The 16,634-nt window shown below is 39.4% G+C and overlaps 1 protein-coding gene across 1 annotated transcript; it reads left to right on the top strand.

The window, feature by feature from the left end:
• The first annotated feature begins 12,758 nt into the window (after positions 1 to 12,758).
• LOC136785487 (uncharacterized) lies at positions 12,759 to 13,517 on the top strand. Its single transcript, XM_066746533.1, has one exon. The coding sequence runs from the start codon at positions 12,759 to 12,761 to the stop codon at positions 13,515 to 13,517; it is 759 nt and encodes a 252-aa protein (XP_066602630.1).
• The last annotated feature ends 3,117 nt before the right edge of the window (positions 13,518 to 16,634 follow it).

The raw sequence follows: 16,634 nt of genomic DNA, 5'->3' as shown, positions 1-16,634 counted from the left end.
ATACAGCTATGTCAGAAAGTTAATAGCGAGGATGCATTTCGTGAAGCACGTGCCGACTATTCGCGTTGCAAATTTGGATGCTCACGATGCTACCACGCATATAAAAAAACGTCACGGATCGCTATTACCATCTACGATACGCTGCATAGTTTGCGGTCCGTCGAATTGCGGTAAGACAAACGTGCTGCTGAGCCTCATAGAGAGTCCGCACGGTGTGAGATTCGAGAACCTGTACGTCTACTCGGAATCGCTGCAGCAACCGAAGTATCTATATCTGGAGCAGCTTCTGCAGGACACGGAGGAAATTGGTTACTTTCAATTTTCAAACAATTGCGAGATTGTGAACGTCGCGGATGCAAAGCCGAATTCCATTTTCATATTCGACGATGTGGCCAACGACAAGCAGGACAATATAAGGGACTACTTTTGCATGGGTAGATATTCCAACATCGATTGCTTCTACCTCTGTCAGACTTATGCGAAAATACCAAAGCATCTGATACGAGATAACGCAAACTTGCTAATAATATTTAAGCAGGATGGAACTAATCTGAAGCATATTTTCAACGATCACGTCAACAGTGATATGTCGTATGAGAAATTTCTCACATTGTGTTCGACCTGTTGGAGTCGTGATTACGGTTTCTTAGTAATAGACAAGGATAGCTCTCTGAAGAACGGTCGATATCGCAAAGGTTTCAACGAGTACGCCACGATCGAGTGAACGGCCTTGCGAGTGTCAGGCCGGTAAGGTTTCACGATCACGGCATTGAGTGTTAGTTTGATAGTGGAGTGCAGGCCGTTCGGATCACCGTGTCAGGTCGGTTAAAACCCGTGTCGGTTCGGGGAAAGCTGTTGTATACAGCATCGCAACAGGTCGGTTAAAAACCGTTCAATTCGAGGAAAACTGTTGTATACAGCATCGCGATGGATGAAAAATCGCTTCTGAAGAGGATCGCCAAGACGAGCGAGGTCATTCGCGACAAGCATCGTGCCTTGAAATCGGAGAACGCGATAATGGAGAGCAGTTTGAACGAGACATTCAAGCCGATAGTCGATCCATTGAAGAAACTCGTTTCGCAAACGGAGGATAGTGATAACATAAATAATAATAATAATTCTTTTTTCAAATACAACGATAAGTTGAGGAGGGGAGCCTACTTCACATCGACACCGCATCGAGTTGCTAAAAGAGCGAAGAATCTTGATAGTAGTGATGAAACTATTACGAATCCATTGGATTTCATGACCGACGACGAGTCTTTTATAACCGATCAAACGTCGCCCGATTCGAAAAAAAGTTTGCTAAAAAATTAAATATTGATGAAAACGAGGAACCACGCTTGTTACAATATGCCTTTCAACATAATCGAATACATCCGATCCCTGGCAAGTATATTAAATTACTTCTGACCGATAGGGAAAACTTGATTGATCGTGCTTTTGGACCTCGTTATAAAAATGAACAACTGACGCTTGGGAGATGTAAATTTGATATTAGTCATGAAGGAGATATTATTCTCGATAAGACGCTATACACCGGTACAGTAGGTACTTATGAACTAGTTTTCATGAGAGAACCCAATCGAGCTATTATAAAACCCGAAGATTTGGAACAATACAAGAGTATTCTCAATCAAACTAAGGCGCATAAACTGTTAAACGATACTTTAAAACAAACCAAGGGTAATAAAGGTGTAAAATATACAGAAATTATGAAACCATTGCTATTGGGAAAACCAATGTTACCGCCTGATCGGTTACCATCAACATCAGGCGCAAGAAAATCGTCAACGTCTGACGCATCAACATCAGGCGTCAGTAAAGCGTCAACATCATCAGAAAAAAAAGAGGGTAAAGGTCTTATGCGTGTCACCGAAGGACCAATCAACTACGTACATTGGAACGATCCGAATGAATTGATCGAACGTTTGAGACTTTTGATCGCATCGGTGGCTGCCGGTAATACGAGTCATCACAACGAGATACAGTCGATAATCGAGGAGTTGCGCGACGAGGATCTTATCGTATAAAGAAAGTTGCACGTTACATTCTTACCTCAGTGCAATATCAACGTCTTTCGGTAGCACGAGGTAAAAAAAGAAAAATTAAATGTCTGATGATTGTTGTGAAATTTGCATTTGCTTAACATACATCGTAGACTGTATACTCTCGGCATTACGAGCCATCAAAAAGAGGAATAATAATAATAACGAGGAACAAGAGACTGAATTTTGAAAAAAGAAAAGTGACAGCAGTGCATTTATTTCGAAATGTCGATAAATAAATTTGGAATTGGACTGGATGGTGAGAGTAGGAAACACTTTCACGAACCAAATTTAGAATATTTACTGCTTGAATTTAAACAATATTTGACAATGACATTGAATAAACTTAATGAACAATTTGAGAAAAAGATGAACCAAATTTTGCAAACAATTTGTGAAAAATTGGATGATAAAGTGAGTAAGGAAGATCTGATACGTGAAACACTTATCAATAATTATAAATTCTAAGAATCTGTCCATTTTTGAAAAAAATGAGCAAAGAAAATATACAGTTGGTGGAGGAGCTCCATGCACCGGCGAGGATAAATTTTCCACGCAGAAGAGTCATCGTGCGCGGCTTCGACGATCTCTGGCAGGCCGATCTTGTTGATATGCGCAATTACGTCGATGCGGGTCACCAGTACATTCTCACTATAATCGATACCGTCTCGAAATACGCTTGGTCGGTGGCATTAAAGACCAAGAGCGGCAGAGAAGTGACGACGGCAATGACGGGAATCCAAAAGATCGGCAGATGTCCGAAAAATTTACAGACCGACAACGGCAAGGAGTTTTACAACAGTGACTTTCAGGCGTTGATGAAGAAACGCGGAATAAATCACTACTCGGCTTACAGCGTGATGAAAGCGTCGATAGTCGAGCGCTGGAATCGTATGTTGAAGACGGAAATGTGGAAACGATTTACGCTGAACGGCAATTACAAGTGGCGCGCTATGCTGCAAGAGTTGGCGGATGCGTACAATGTGCGAAAGCATCGTACCACGGGAATGCGTCCCGTGGATGTGAAACCCGAGCATGCAGATAAACTACTCAAGACAGTATACAGCAACATCTAGGTCGCAGGTCGTGCCAAGTTCAAAGTCAGCGATTTCGTATGAATTAGTAAATACAAGCAGATGTTCGCCAAAGGCTACACGCCAAATTGGACCACCGAAATATTCGAGGTGGCGAAAGTGCAGAGGACCAATCCCGTTACGTATCTCCTCAAGGATTCCAGGGGTACGGAACAGTTGGGTGGATTTTACGAATACGAGCTTTCGAAAACTATCAATCCCGATGTGTATCTGGTCGAGAGAGTATTGCGCAGAAAGGGCGATAAAGTGTTCGTTAAGTGGCTGGGATTCGACAGGACGCACAATTCCTGGATAAATAAGAACAATGTTTTATAAGAACTTTTATTAAGATGTATCATGACAAAAAATATATGTATTCTTAAAATAAATAAATAAATAAATTATTCTTTTTGACTATAATATCCCCAGGGTAGAGTCGCCGCGGTGCCGGGTGTAACGAAACGCTTGTCGTCGTACGGACTGAGGGCTACCTTTCTCTGACTGATCGAGAAAACTTGGTGCAGCTTCGATCGAATCAAATTTTGATTGCGAGACTGTACGGTGAAGTTATCCAAACAATCCTTGTAGTCGTCAAATGTTATATTTCTATCGACAACGTAACCTTCGACACCCTTGGCTTTTTTAACAATTCTCGTGCAGTCCTGCACCTTGAAAGTATACATTTTTGCCCTCAGTCCTACGAACTCGGTCATGATACGACCATTGTTCTCGTCCTTCATCAGACCAGGTATCTTTTTGTTGACGCGTGGCAAGTCATACTGATTATCGTCAGGATAATCGCTGGTGTCGAATCGCGCGAGATCGCGTTTCATGTACGAGTAAACGTCGTCGCACTCGACACTGTATATCAGACTGTCCGTGTCGGTATACATCGCTCTACATTCCCTGCCGAATGTAGGAAGCATATAGTCATAGTCAAATTCATACAAGCAAATTTTTGAAATATCTAAAACACTCATTCCCACGTAAATGGGATTATCAAATTTCGCGGACAATTTCGACAATTGAATCGCGACCAAATTCTCATTGAAAATCGCGAGACTGAAAATTCGGTTTGGAAATCAGGGTTTCCGCCCCGTATCTTCCCTCCCACTTGGTTGCGAGCCTCACGTCAACTTTATTCCTCACGTTCTCCATTGTTTTACCGAAAACCGCGTTGTTCATCAACTTGAAGAGATTCCTCTCAAATTCGTTAGTGGACGCGGTGCGCAAACGCGTGTTCAGCTCGATGTAATCGCGTAGCCAGGTGGACTGCTGAAACTTCAAACCGCGATGTATACGCTTCAGTACGAGTCCATTACGCATACATTGTTGCAGTGCGCGATAATGTATTACGTAACGCGTCTTATCGTATGAAGTGGCCAGCAGCTTCTCCTGGCTCGCACCCGGCGGTTTCTCGCGCACCATGCAGAACGGTAGGTCCGCGTGTTTGTCGTGAAGCTCGCGCGGATACTCCAAATCGAACTCCAAAATATAACCCTCGGGATGATCCGAGGGTATAGCGGAGACATCGAGATTGGCAGCGTCCTCGATCCATCGGAATCCATGGGTGGGGAGCGGCTGACACATTGCCCAACCATACAGATTGTTTACGTCGTAATACATTAGATACTTCGACGGTTCCGCCGGATCGTAGTCCCGCATGTACCGATTGTTGGCCCTCTCGTAACGATGGGAGCACTGACTCAAACCACCGTGTATACCGCGCTCCACGAACAGCAACATATCCACGTCCGTTAAAAGCTCCAGCCTGTTTCCCGTATGCTTCAACATGGCGTCCCAGGTGAAGCCCGGAAGCGTATAATAATGGGCTGGATCCAACTAATAATTTAGCATGCAACTATCGCAAAAACTTTCGAAAACGTCGGTCAACAATAGGACATCGGTCTTCAAGTACAGTTCACTGTACACCCCAAGTGTGCGCATCTGGAATTTGGTCCATACCTCTACGGCATGACTGTATGCTTCCTCGCTGATATCGCTGTCGGTCAGTCTGTTGCGAAACGACTGGCGCGGTGGTAAAGCCGTCTCTTCCAATCGAGCCGCACTATCTATATAGTCGTTAGGAAAAATACCTTTCGTCGTAAGCAAGTTGAACTGCTCGACGCTCAAGTCCGAAAATTGTGACCTCAAATTTGTCAGCTGAGATTCCGTCAAGTACGAGCTCAATTTGTCCAGGCTGGAGGCCATAAATTTGAACGAATCGATAAATCTCAACCGTATATTATAATTTCGCAAATATTTGGTGAATGAAATGTATTTTTCCTTATGTACAGGCAGCAGATATACCGATCCCTCGTACAAATTAGCGATAGTCTCGAGAATAAAATGCAAATCATAGCCGGACAAATTGTGGAAAATCACTGGAATGACATGCGAATCTTTAAAATTTAAATTACAATTATTGTGAGACGGTCCTCTGTATCTGCCGGTCAGATGATCGTGATCGCGAATTCGAAGTTCATTCGGAAGAAACGGCTTTTTGCATATATGACAATTGGGGTCATTATAGTGATGCGATCGTTCAGTAACACTAAGATCACGCATGGGTACGATAGTGCCCAGTTTATCGCTCGCGATACGCGCAATGACCTCGAGCTCGCGTACGAACCATTCGATGCAGTCGACACCCCGATGAGCATCGTATGTCGAGAGTGACGCATCGCGAGCACTTTTCAAATAATAGCCTACAATTATAGGTTCATGTTTCTGATAAATACTACTACTGTTCGATTGTTCAACTTTTGATAATATGCACTCGAGATCCGCGTATACGACGAATGGCACTCGCTCCCCATTTTTGATGTTCTTGAAGGAAACCCAGCGATCGTCGGACTCTCTCGGTAACATAAATCGGAGATTATCGTTGAGCCGCGAGCAATCCTGCTCATGCGACTCCAGCCTCTCCACTGTGCAAAAGTAGTGGAGACATCTAAAAGAATAAAAAAAATAAATAAAACATATGCAGTTATATTTGTATCATTATTAATACATACCGATCGCATATATATAGCGCATTTTTTCTCTTGGTGAATTGACTTCGCACCAATCTCGACAGATTCCTTATGCACATGAAATGTGCAGCTCCCTGTTCATCGTTGACGAGAAGAAGATTAGCATGTCTCGATCTCTTCTTCTTCGTCACCCGAAGAGGTACGATTTTTGCGTCGATATTTGGCTCTTCATTCTCCAAGGTAAAGATGTTCACCGACACGTCATTATCCGTCTCGAATTTCGGGATCTGTTTCAGCGTAGTCGGAAAGGTTAAGCTACCGACGTCTAAAACCGTCCGAAAATGTGGATAAGAGGACGTGCGCTTTGGATTAGCCGTAGGTTTTTCTGGATAGAGTGCCCCTGTCACGGACCACGCGAAACATGCATTATCACTGGTTTCTAAATTTATCAGAGCTTTCCTACTTGTGATAGCGGATGGCAGATTAATTCTACAACCCGCGTGCAACGGGTTAAAACGATTAATGTTAACTATTAAATAATGAATTTTGTGTAAAGCCCATCCACTATCACGCTCTTGAAATCCATTTAATTTTTGCATAATAACGTCTAAAATGTTTTTCCTATACCAATCACTAAAATTATCAGTCTTGTACAATGTAGCATTAGTCGTACTAATGTTTTTATCATCACTATTGTCCTTAGAGATGAATTGTCCGTTAAATACACAGTTAACCTTAACACTATTTGCACTAACAAATACCTTATCTAAACGCGTACGCACTAATACTTCCGCGTCTACTAAAAAATCCTTAGGCTCTATATAATTACTATTAACTACCATGCCGATGCATATTCGACTTCGAAACGCCGAATCAAGCTCCTCTCAGATATGTTCTTGAACGTCATTGCTACAACCTGCGCCTGATTTAATATGATTCAGTTCTCTCTGCGCTCGTAGCAATAGACGCTTTATAGACGCGATTTCGGTGAAATTCTTTTGACGCGTTCCAACGGGCAAAGCTCGATCAGCGTTGCTCAATCGTCGAATATGCTCGCGACATTCCAGTACCCACGCATCGTATTCATTCGCGCTATTGATTGTAAAAAACTTTCTTCGCAATTCAGTAGACATTTTTGTTTCTTTAAAAAATTTAAGATTCTGTCATACGGTAGGCAACAATAAATTATTAATTGTGAATGTATCTTTCGCGAAGAGTAACGCTCATATATAGCGAATAGAAAATGGGAGTAGGGGTGATATACACATCCCATTGTTTCGTCCGAGATGCAATCGATATTCTTAGATATACATTATTATCCATTTTTTCACAGAATTTATTTATTTCTTTCATCATATACAGATTTCATATAGTAGACATTTTGCAGTGAACATATACCATAATGAGTCATACACTTGGGTAACGGTGGTTCGAAATTTTTACTCCCTCTAAGACTTAACTTACCCCACTCACACTCCTTCGCATTGTATATATTTTCTAGATTGCAAATTTTTCTCAACCAATCATATTTCTCCCGTCCTTTCACGAAAATCCAATCCTCCTCCTCCTCCTCGTATGACGTTACATACTTTCTTATTATTTCTTTATACTTGTAATAAGGTGAATGACCGTCGGTCCAATTGAATCCATGTCGATTAAAATAAAGCTAACTTTAAAAAGAAAAAAATCATATACAACATTACATGTAAAAAAATAAAATAATACTTACTCATTCTGTTCTCTCTCGGGATCGCTCAACCAAGCTTCTTGAAATGGTGGTGAAAATACATTGTGATACACTTCATTATCACGCAACACCGCAAACTCTTTAACTATAAAACTTTTGTCGGTCAATACAAAACCTTGAAAATCAACGAATGTCGGTATCATTGTCGTCAGTCGCTCGATGCAATACTGAACGATCTTTTTTTTTATCGCATTTAAGAAATTTCTTTTCCCCCTCCATCAGGGGAACAAATATGCTAAACGTATTAAAATTCAATGTTTTTTTTTTTTTTTTTTTTTTTTTGGAGAGGATAGTTTCTAAGATTTTTTCCGATTGTAATTAAGAAAGAATGGACTCCTTATCAAATGTAACTTTATATTTTAAAGAAACGATAAAGTCTTTCTTTCGACGAAAATATTTCTTCGGATGCTTCATTTCAGTTCTTTTCTTCGTCGAGAATAGCGCGAGCGCAACAAAGCATAGAAAAACTCACATAATGGATATAGAAGGTTTCTTAGTTTTTAAAAAAGAACTTAAATATAAAGATAAAGCTATAATTGATTTAATAAGTAACCAAATTTCTTACGCATCTTTTCGTTTGCGTGACACTATTAACAACCTTAGTGAGAAAGACAAAAAAACTGTGTGGTATTTGCTCAATATGGTGCATGGTATAAAATAGTGATACGGGATTCGAGAAATACGAGCAGGAGGATATAGAAGATTTTATTGGAGATTGCTTAACCTGCGAGAATCCCGTAGTAGCCTACAAGGGAGGGAATATTGAAAAAAATATATTGAATAGGATGAATGTGGAAAATATCAATTTAGAAGTGTATGGTTGTCCTAAGTTTAAGGATTTAATTAAATTATATGATTTTGAAAAAACGCCGTGTAATTTACACGTTCGAGAGACGAACTTGGACAATGAACGTATCCACTGTCCTTACGAGGAGGTGTCAGTTTTTGCCAAGTGAATAAAGCAAATATGTGATTCTTTGAAAACTATTTAGAGAAATAAAGAGGAGAACACTAGTCCTCAAATCTTCATTCAATCTTATACCGTTGTCGGTGCTGCACATAGGAAAAAAAAATGAGCTGCGAAAAGTGTAAATTAATCATGATTCAAGAGGATATTGTTCCTCTTTCACCCACTCTTCCCAGAGAATTGACAGAGGAATACGTCAATCGAATTAACGATTTTTTCAATCGTTACTTCGAAGAGTATGAACGGAAACTGCATCTTTATTTGCATAAAAACTGTAAGTATTTATTTTTTACATTTTTTCATAATTATTGTTTGTTTTTTTTTTAATAAAGTGAAGAAAGACGAAGAGAAACAGGCTGAGGAAAAAGATATTGAGTCAAAGCAAACGAAGAAGGAAGAAGAGGAAGAGGAGAAAAAAGTAGAGGAGGAGGATATTGAGTCAAAGCAGACTAAGAGGGAAGAAGAAGAGGAACAACCACATTTCTATTTCTTTTACTATTAAATTTTGTGTATAATATTTAAAAAAAAAAACATGAGAGAAAAATTAGAGGTTAAATAAAATATTATTGAAAAAATATTATTGTAATTATTCCCCTTCCTATTTCATCAGGAGTAAGCGGAAAGAAATCTAATACGTTTTGATTAAAAGATGTAACTCAATCTAGAGTAGAGATTGATAAGGATTATTCGTAGTGGAGAGCAATCTCGACTTCAGTAGTGTTTCTGACAGTAGACGAAATGGATTCAAAAAAAAAAATATCAGTTTTCCAGACAATAAAATGACATTATTGGATTATCAACAAACAGGTAAGCCTGTAGCAATCGTAAAGCCATTTAGGATTGTACAACAGCCAACACCGCAGTTAGACTCGACGAGATCTCGAGATCGACGACGAACATGATGGAAGTGGCCGATGCGGTCGGCTGCGTTTAAGTTTGCTTTATTTAAATTTTCGTTACTTTCCTGATTTACTTGGTGCATGCCTTCAACAATGCAGTACACATTGAAAAATCATAGAAAATTAATCGATCGTTGAAATTGATGGATTTAGTACTTCGTTGTTTTTTGTCTGGAGCATTTAAGTTTGCTTTATTTAAATTTTCGTTACTTTCCTGATTTACTTGATGCATTGTGAGGATAAAATCTAAGGAAGGAGGAGGATGAAAATCCATCTGTACCTACTACTTCTTTTTCATCGATGAAAGACGTGCTGAATTTTTGTAAGTATACTTGCTTTGTTAAAAAATAGAGCTATTACTATGCGAAAAGTAACAACATGATTTCAATTATGTCTAAGGTGAGAAATATTGGCTACGCAATCGGAGACTGTCGTCACGGGAACACAAGCTGCGCGCAAATGGAGCCTGAGGTAGACCTTACTTCGACGAGGCAAAGTGGACCATTTTGATTTTAGATGGAAGAACTAATCAAAACGCTGAGCCCAGCTATCTCGCTGCAGATAATCAGAAAAAAAATGAAGATTGTGAAAAATATATATATTTTAAATAATAAAGTGTGTTTTTTATGCCGCAAGGCTGTTTCACCAAAATCTACGTGTATTTATACGTTCCCTCAATTCCTTTAATATTAAATTAATTTTACAATATGTGTTCTCTCTCTCTCTCTCTCTCTCTCTTATATCTCTCGTGTAAAGGGCTGGGACGTTTGGCGGACCCGTTGCAAACACCGGCTGGAATTTTTCATTTGAAATTAGGCATACCAATGGATGAAATAACAAAATAGGCAGATAGGCGCGCGATGTACTACACAATTTATAAAATGGAATTTAGATTCGCAAACTTCTTATAAAATTATACCACGTTATCAGTACCAAGAGATCTAACGATATAAATAAACCTTTTTGTTAAAGGCTAAACAATTGGAGTGTCACGTGATTAATTTTCCCCCACCACCGGGCTTCCCCCACCACCCTGGAGTGGGGGCAATCCCCCTCCGCTAAGAAGTGGGGGTATTTCCCCTACCTCCCCTTCCCCCGCGAAACCCCGACCCCCTCGCCACCCGGTCCCAGAATCCCTATAGCCACACTACTTTCGTGAACGGTTTGTAATGGATGTACAAATATATGTATACATAAATATTATATTCATACTAAAATCATATTAATTTTTTTGTTTTAGGTGTCTACACTATTTTCATACGGCAGATAAACTTCAGGTTCATGAGAGGGATTGTGTGCAGCTTAATGACAATATCCGTGTCATACTGCCAAAGAATGCAGAAGACTGTTGGGTATCTTTTAAGAACCAGAAGAACAGTGAAAGAGTGCCGTTTGTCGTCTATGCAGACTTTGAATGTTTACTACAAAAAATTGACCATAGTAGTAATAGTAGTGAGAATAGTTACGATTATCAGAAACATGTACCTTTTAGTGTAGGGTATTATTTAAAAAGAGTGCTCGTGATGCTTCACTTTCATTTTATAATTCACACCGAAGTGCTAATTGCATCGAATGGTTCGTATGCGAGCTCGAGAGCATTGCACGCATCGTCAGCAAAAAATTGAAGACTATAATACCGATGAATACTCTTAGTGATGTTGAAATATCGCGGCACTACAGTGAACCTAATTGCCACATTTGCGGAAAACCGTTTCTTCCAAATCAAGTGCGTATTCGCGATCATGATCACCTAACTGGTAGATATAGAGGACCGGCTCATAATAATTGCAACTTAAACTTTAAAGACTCGCATGTTATTCCCGTAATATTCCATAATTTATCCGGCTATGATTCACATTTTATTTTTGAGGCGATCGCGAAAATACTTGAAGGATCGGTATATTTGCTGCCTGTAAATAAGGAAAAATACACTTCATTTAGTAAATATCTGCGAAAGTATAATATACAGCTAAGATTCATCGATTCGTTCAAATTTATGGCATCTAGTTTGGATATATTGAGTTCATATCTGAATAGATCTCAGCTGAAAAATTTAGAGTCACAATTTTCGGAATTAAGTATTGAAAAGTTCAGCCTGCTTACGAGAAAAGGTATTTTTCCTTACGATTATGTGGATAACATTACTCGCTTGGAAGAAACGGTTTTACCTGCACGAGAGTTGTTATACAATAGACTGTCCGATAGCGATATCACGGATGAAGCATATAATCATGCCAAAGAGGTATGGACCAAATCCTCTGTGACAACACTCGGGGAGTACAGCGATCTTGATTTAAAGACCGATGTCCTATTGTTGACCGATGTTTTCGAGAGTTTTCGAGATAGCTGCATGAAAAATTATAGTTTAGATCCCGCTCACTATTATACGCTTCCAGGCTTCACTTGGGATGCGATGCTCAAGCATACGGGAATCCGTCTGGAACTCTTCACAGACGTGGACATGTTGCTTTTTGTTGAACGCGGTATACGCGGTGGTTTGAGCCAGTGCTCCCACCGCTACGAGAGGGCCAACAATCAGTACATGCGAAACTACGATCCGGCGGAACCGTCGAAATACTTGATGTATTACGACGTTAATAATCTATATGGATGGGCAATGTGTCAACCGTTGACTACCCACGGTTTCCAATGGATCGATGACGCTGCCAAACTCGTCATCCTTAATGTGTTCGAGGATTCGTCCGAAGGTTATATTTTGGAGGTGGACTTGGAATATCCACCCGAGCTTCACGACAAACACTCCGATCTACCATTCTGCCCGGTGCGTGAGAAGCCGCCAGGTTCACACCAGGAGAAACTGCTCGCAACCGTCGACGATAAGACGCGTTATGTGATACACTACCGTGCTCTACAGCAGTGTATACGTGACGGAATCGTCCTAAAACGCATTTATCGCCGTTTAAAGTTCCGGCAGTCCACCTGGCTGAAGGCGTATATCGAATTCAATACACGCTTGCGGACAGCCTCGAAAAACGATTTCCAGAAGAATCTCTTCAAGCTAATGAACAACGCAGTATTTGGTAAGACTATGGAAAATGTTAGGAATAGAGTTGACATGAGGCTCGTAACCAAGTGGGAGGGAAGATACGGGGCGGAAGCGTTGATTTCCAAACCGAATTTTCACAGTCGTGCAATATTTAAAGAGAATTTGGTCGCTATTCAATTGTCGAAATTATCGGCGAAGTTTGATAAGCCCGTGTACTTAGGCATGAGCATTTTAGATGTTTCAAAGACCTGTCTGTATGAATTCCATTACGATTATATGCTTCCTACATTCGGCAGTAAATGTAAAGCGATGTATACCGACACGGACAGTCTAGTGTACAGTATCGAGTGTGATGATGTTTACTCGGTCATGAAACGTGATCTGGTCAAATTCGACACCAGCGATTACCCTGCTGATAATCAGTACGGCTTACCTCGAGTCAATAAAAAAGTGCCTGGGCTAATGAAGGACGAGAACAATGGAAAGATCATGACCGAGTTCGTTGGACTGAGAGCGAAAATGTATACCTTTAAGGTGCAGGACTGTACGAAAATGACCAAAAAGGCTAAGGGGGTCAAAGGTTATGCTATCGATAGAAACATAACCTTTGACGACTACAAGGATTGTTTGGATAATTTCACCGTACAGTCCCGTAACCAAAATTTAATTCGTTCGAAATTGAACAAGGTGTTTTCCACTACTCAGCGAAAAATTGCTCTCAGTCCGTATGACGATAAACGTCACATAACACCCGGTTCTGTAGCGACTCTACCTTGGGGACATTATAGGTTAAAAGACTAGATTTTAATAGCTGTATTTGTTGTATTATATTATATTACATAAATTATTATTATTATTATTACAAAACATTATTCTTATTTATCCACGAATTATGCGTTTTATCCATTCCTAACCATTTTACAAATACCTTATTTCCTTTCTTACACAATATCTTCTCTACCAAGTATACATCAGGATTAGCTGTTTTTAAAAGTTCATATTCATAAAATCCGCCATGTATGTCTGTACCACGAGAATCTCTAAGTAGATACGTGGCAGGATTTGTCCTTTGCACTTTTGTAATTTGAAATATTTCAGTAGTCCAGTCCGGTGTGTAACCTTTAGCAAACGCATTTTTGTATTTACTGATTCGCACGAAATCACCGGCCTTGAACTTGGTCCGTCCAACGATCTTAATGTTGCTATATACAGTAGCAAGCAGATGCTTAGCATGCTCAGGTTTCACGTCAACGGGACGCATTCCTATAGTACGATGTCTTCGTGCGTTATAATCATCTACCAGCTGTTGCAGTATATTTCGCCATTTGTAACTACCATCCAGTGTAAATCGTTTCCACATTTCGGTTTTTAACGTTCGATTCCAACGCTCGACTATTGACGCTTTTAACGTGCTGTACGTGGAGTAATGATTTATTCCACGTTTTTTCATGAGCAGTTAAAATTCATTGTTGTAAAATTCTTTAACATTATCAGTTTGCAAATTTTTGGGACATCTTCCACTCTTTAAAATTTTTCCCATAGCTGCGGTCACTTCCTTACCACTTTTTGTCTTAAGCGCTACTGCCCAACCATACTTCGATAAGGTATGAATCACTGTCAGAATATAGTGATGACCAGTATCAACGTAATAACGCATATCAACAAGGTCAGTCTGCCAGATATCATCGAAACCACGTATTATGACTTTTCGTCGTGGAAAATTTCTTTTCGCAGGGACATGTAACTCTTGCACCAATTGTTTCTTTTCTTCACTCACGATTTTCCCTGATTCTCTTTTTACAACCTTTCCCCCAGGCACATATATTTTCTGTTTCTTTTTTTCACTCATGATTCTTTTTCTTTCGAAAGCAATCGATTATCATGAGTATAAAATGTATGATGCATCCTAAACATTCACTTTTTGGATCCATCATTAATCTTGCTGTTTGTTTGTAAAAGTTTTGACTCAATCTCCTGTATTTTTTTATTTATTCTTTCTTCAATTTTCTCCTCCAATTTAGCTAAACTGTGTTGCAAGAACTTTATATTCACAGCACATGTATTATTTTCAGAATCAATAGTCAAATTTACTATTTTTTTATTATTCAAATCCAGTGCTCTTTTAGTCACATTTAATATACCAATATTAAATTCTTTCCTTACGTTAAAACCACTACCAAATTTGTTAATTGACATATTGACGTGTGGTACGCAACTGAAGAAAATGTTTATAAACTGTACCCTTTTATAGAATAAGATCCTCTTCACGCAACTCTTCTATTATTGACTGTATTTCATTATGGTGGTTTGTATGACCTGCGGTGGTTGATGCAATTAAAAGTCGCAATCGATCAACTAATTCATTAGGATCGTTCCAATGTATATAGTTTACAGGCTCATCAGTAACACGCATAAATCCACTACCAGCTATCACTCGTTGTGATGGTACTTTATTGTAAATTAGTGGTTGAATAATTTTCTTATACTTTGGGCCCTTATTCCCTTGAACCTGTTGGTAACTATCATTTGCTCTTTTATATGATTTAGTTTGTTCAAGGATTTGCTTATATATGATCTTGTCATCAATGCTGTAGAGCTTTCTATCAGGCTCTTTCATTAAGATTAATTCAAAAAGACCTCTCGTACCAATATAGCGCTTTTTATCAATTAAAATATCACCTTCATGATTAATATCAAATGTACATCTTCCCATCACATATTGGTTCCTTTCATCTAATGTAACTCCGAAACCATGATCGATTTGATCTTTACTACCGAAAAGGAACAACTGCATATAATGACATGCAATAGGTGGAAATGATCTCCAATCTATGGAATGATTTATTTGTTTTTTGAGCAATCCTAAGGTTTCCTGTCTTGATGTTGAATGTGATGATGCAGACTCTTGTCCAGGCTCTGAATGTAATGATGTAGATTTTGGCATTGATTTCATTGGTAATATTGATTTATCAAAAGTAGATTTTTCATCATTATCATCATAGATCATCAATGATTTATTTGTAAGAGTACGGTCATAGTTATGTAATTTCTTTTTTTTCTTGATAATATACTCATTGGGGGTTGAAGTATGATAACGTTTCCGCTTCTTGTCATGATTTACATCAATGTTTAAGTCATAAGATTCTTCATTGCTATTATCTGTTTGCATAACTAGTTTTTTCAGTGGATCAACTATTGGTTTAAAAGTTTCATTCAATCTACTTTCCACTATTGATCTTTCCGATTTCAGTGCTCGATGTTTTGCACGAATCACCTCACTCGTTTCAGCAATCTTTTTAAGTAGTGACTTTTCATCCATTTTTTATTGTAAACTTTAAATTGTTTAAGCAGTCAATGTGCTAGTTCAATCGATCTTTAAAGCTGTTCAATCAACTAGTTTAGCAGTTTGACCGACAGGTTCAGCGGTTCAACCGACCTGTTTAGCGGTTCAATCGAGCTGTTCAGCGGTTCGATTGACCGGTTTAGCGGTTCGGCCGACCGGTTCAACGGTTCACCTGACCGGTTTAGCGGTTCGACCGACCGGTTCAGCGGTTCAATCGAGCTGTTTAGCGGTTCACCTAACCAGTTTAGTGGTTCGACCGACCTGTTTAGCGGTTCAATCAATCGGTTTAGCGGTTAACCGACCTCTTTAACGATTCGACCGACCGGTTTACCGATCCAAGTGACCCGTTTATCTGTATAACTGGTTTACTTAATAATGTAACCGGTCCGTTTTATGTAATTAAAAGCTTTACAATGTGCAATGCTCTACGTTAAACTAACACTTTCCAGCACTGATATGATGCTTTATGCTATTCGATGGTTGCATACTCATTGAATCCCTTCCGATATCGACCATTTTGCATACCACTGTCCTTATCAATTACTAAAAATCCATAATCTTCCTGCCAACACTTT

The sequence above is a fragment of the Prorops nasuta genome, unplaced genomic scaffold (genome assembly GCF_024137725.1).
Source record: "Prorops nasuta isolate Cenicafe-Biocafe unplaced genomic scaffold, Cenicafe_Pnas_1.2 PNAS00409, whole genome shotgun sequence".
Taxonomy (NCBI): domain Eukaryota; kingdom Metazoa; phylum Arthropoda; class Insecta; order Hymenoptera; family Bethylidae; genus Prorops; species Prorops nasuta.
The sequence above is the reverse complement of the archived record's forward strand: the minus strand, read 5'-3'. Positions and strand labels throughout refer to the sequence as shown.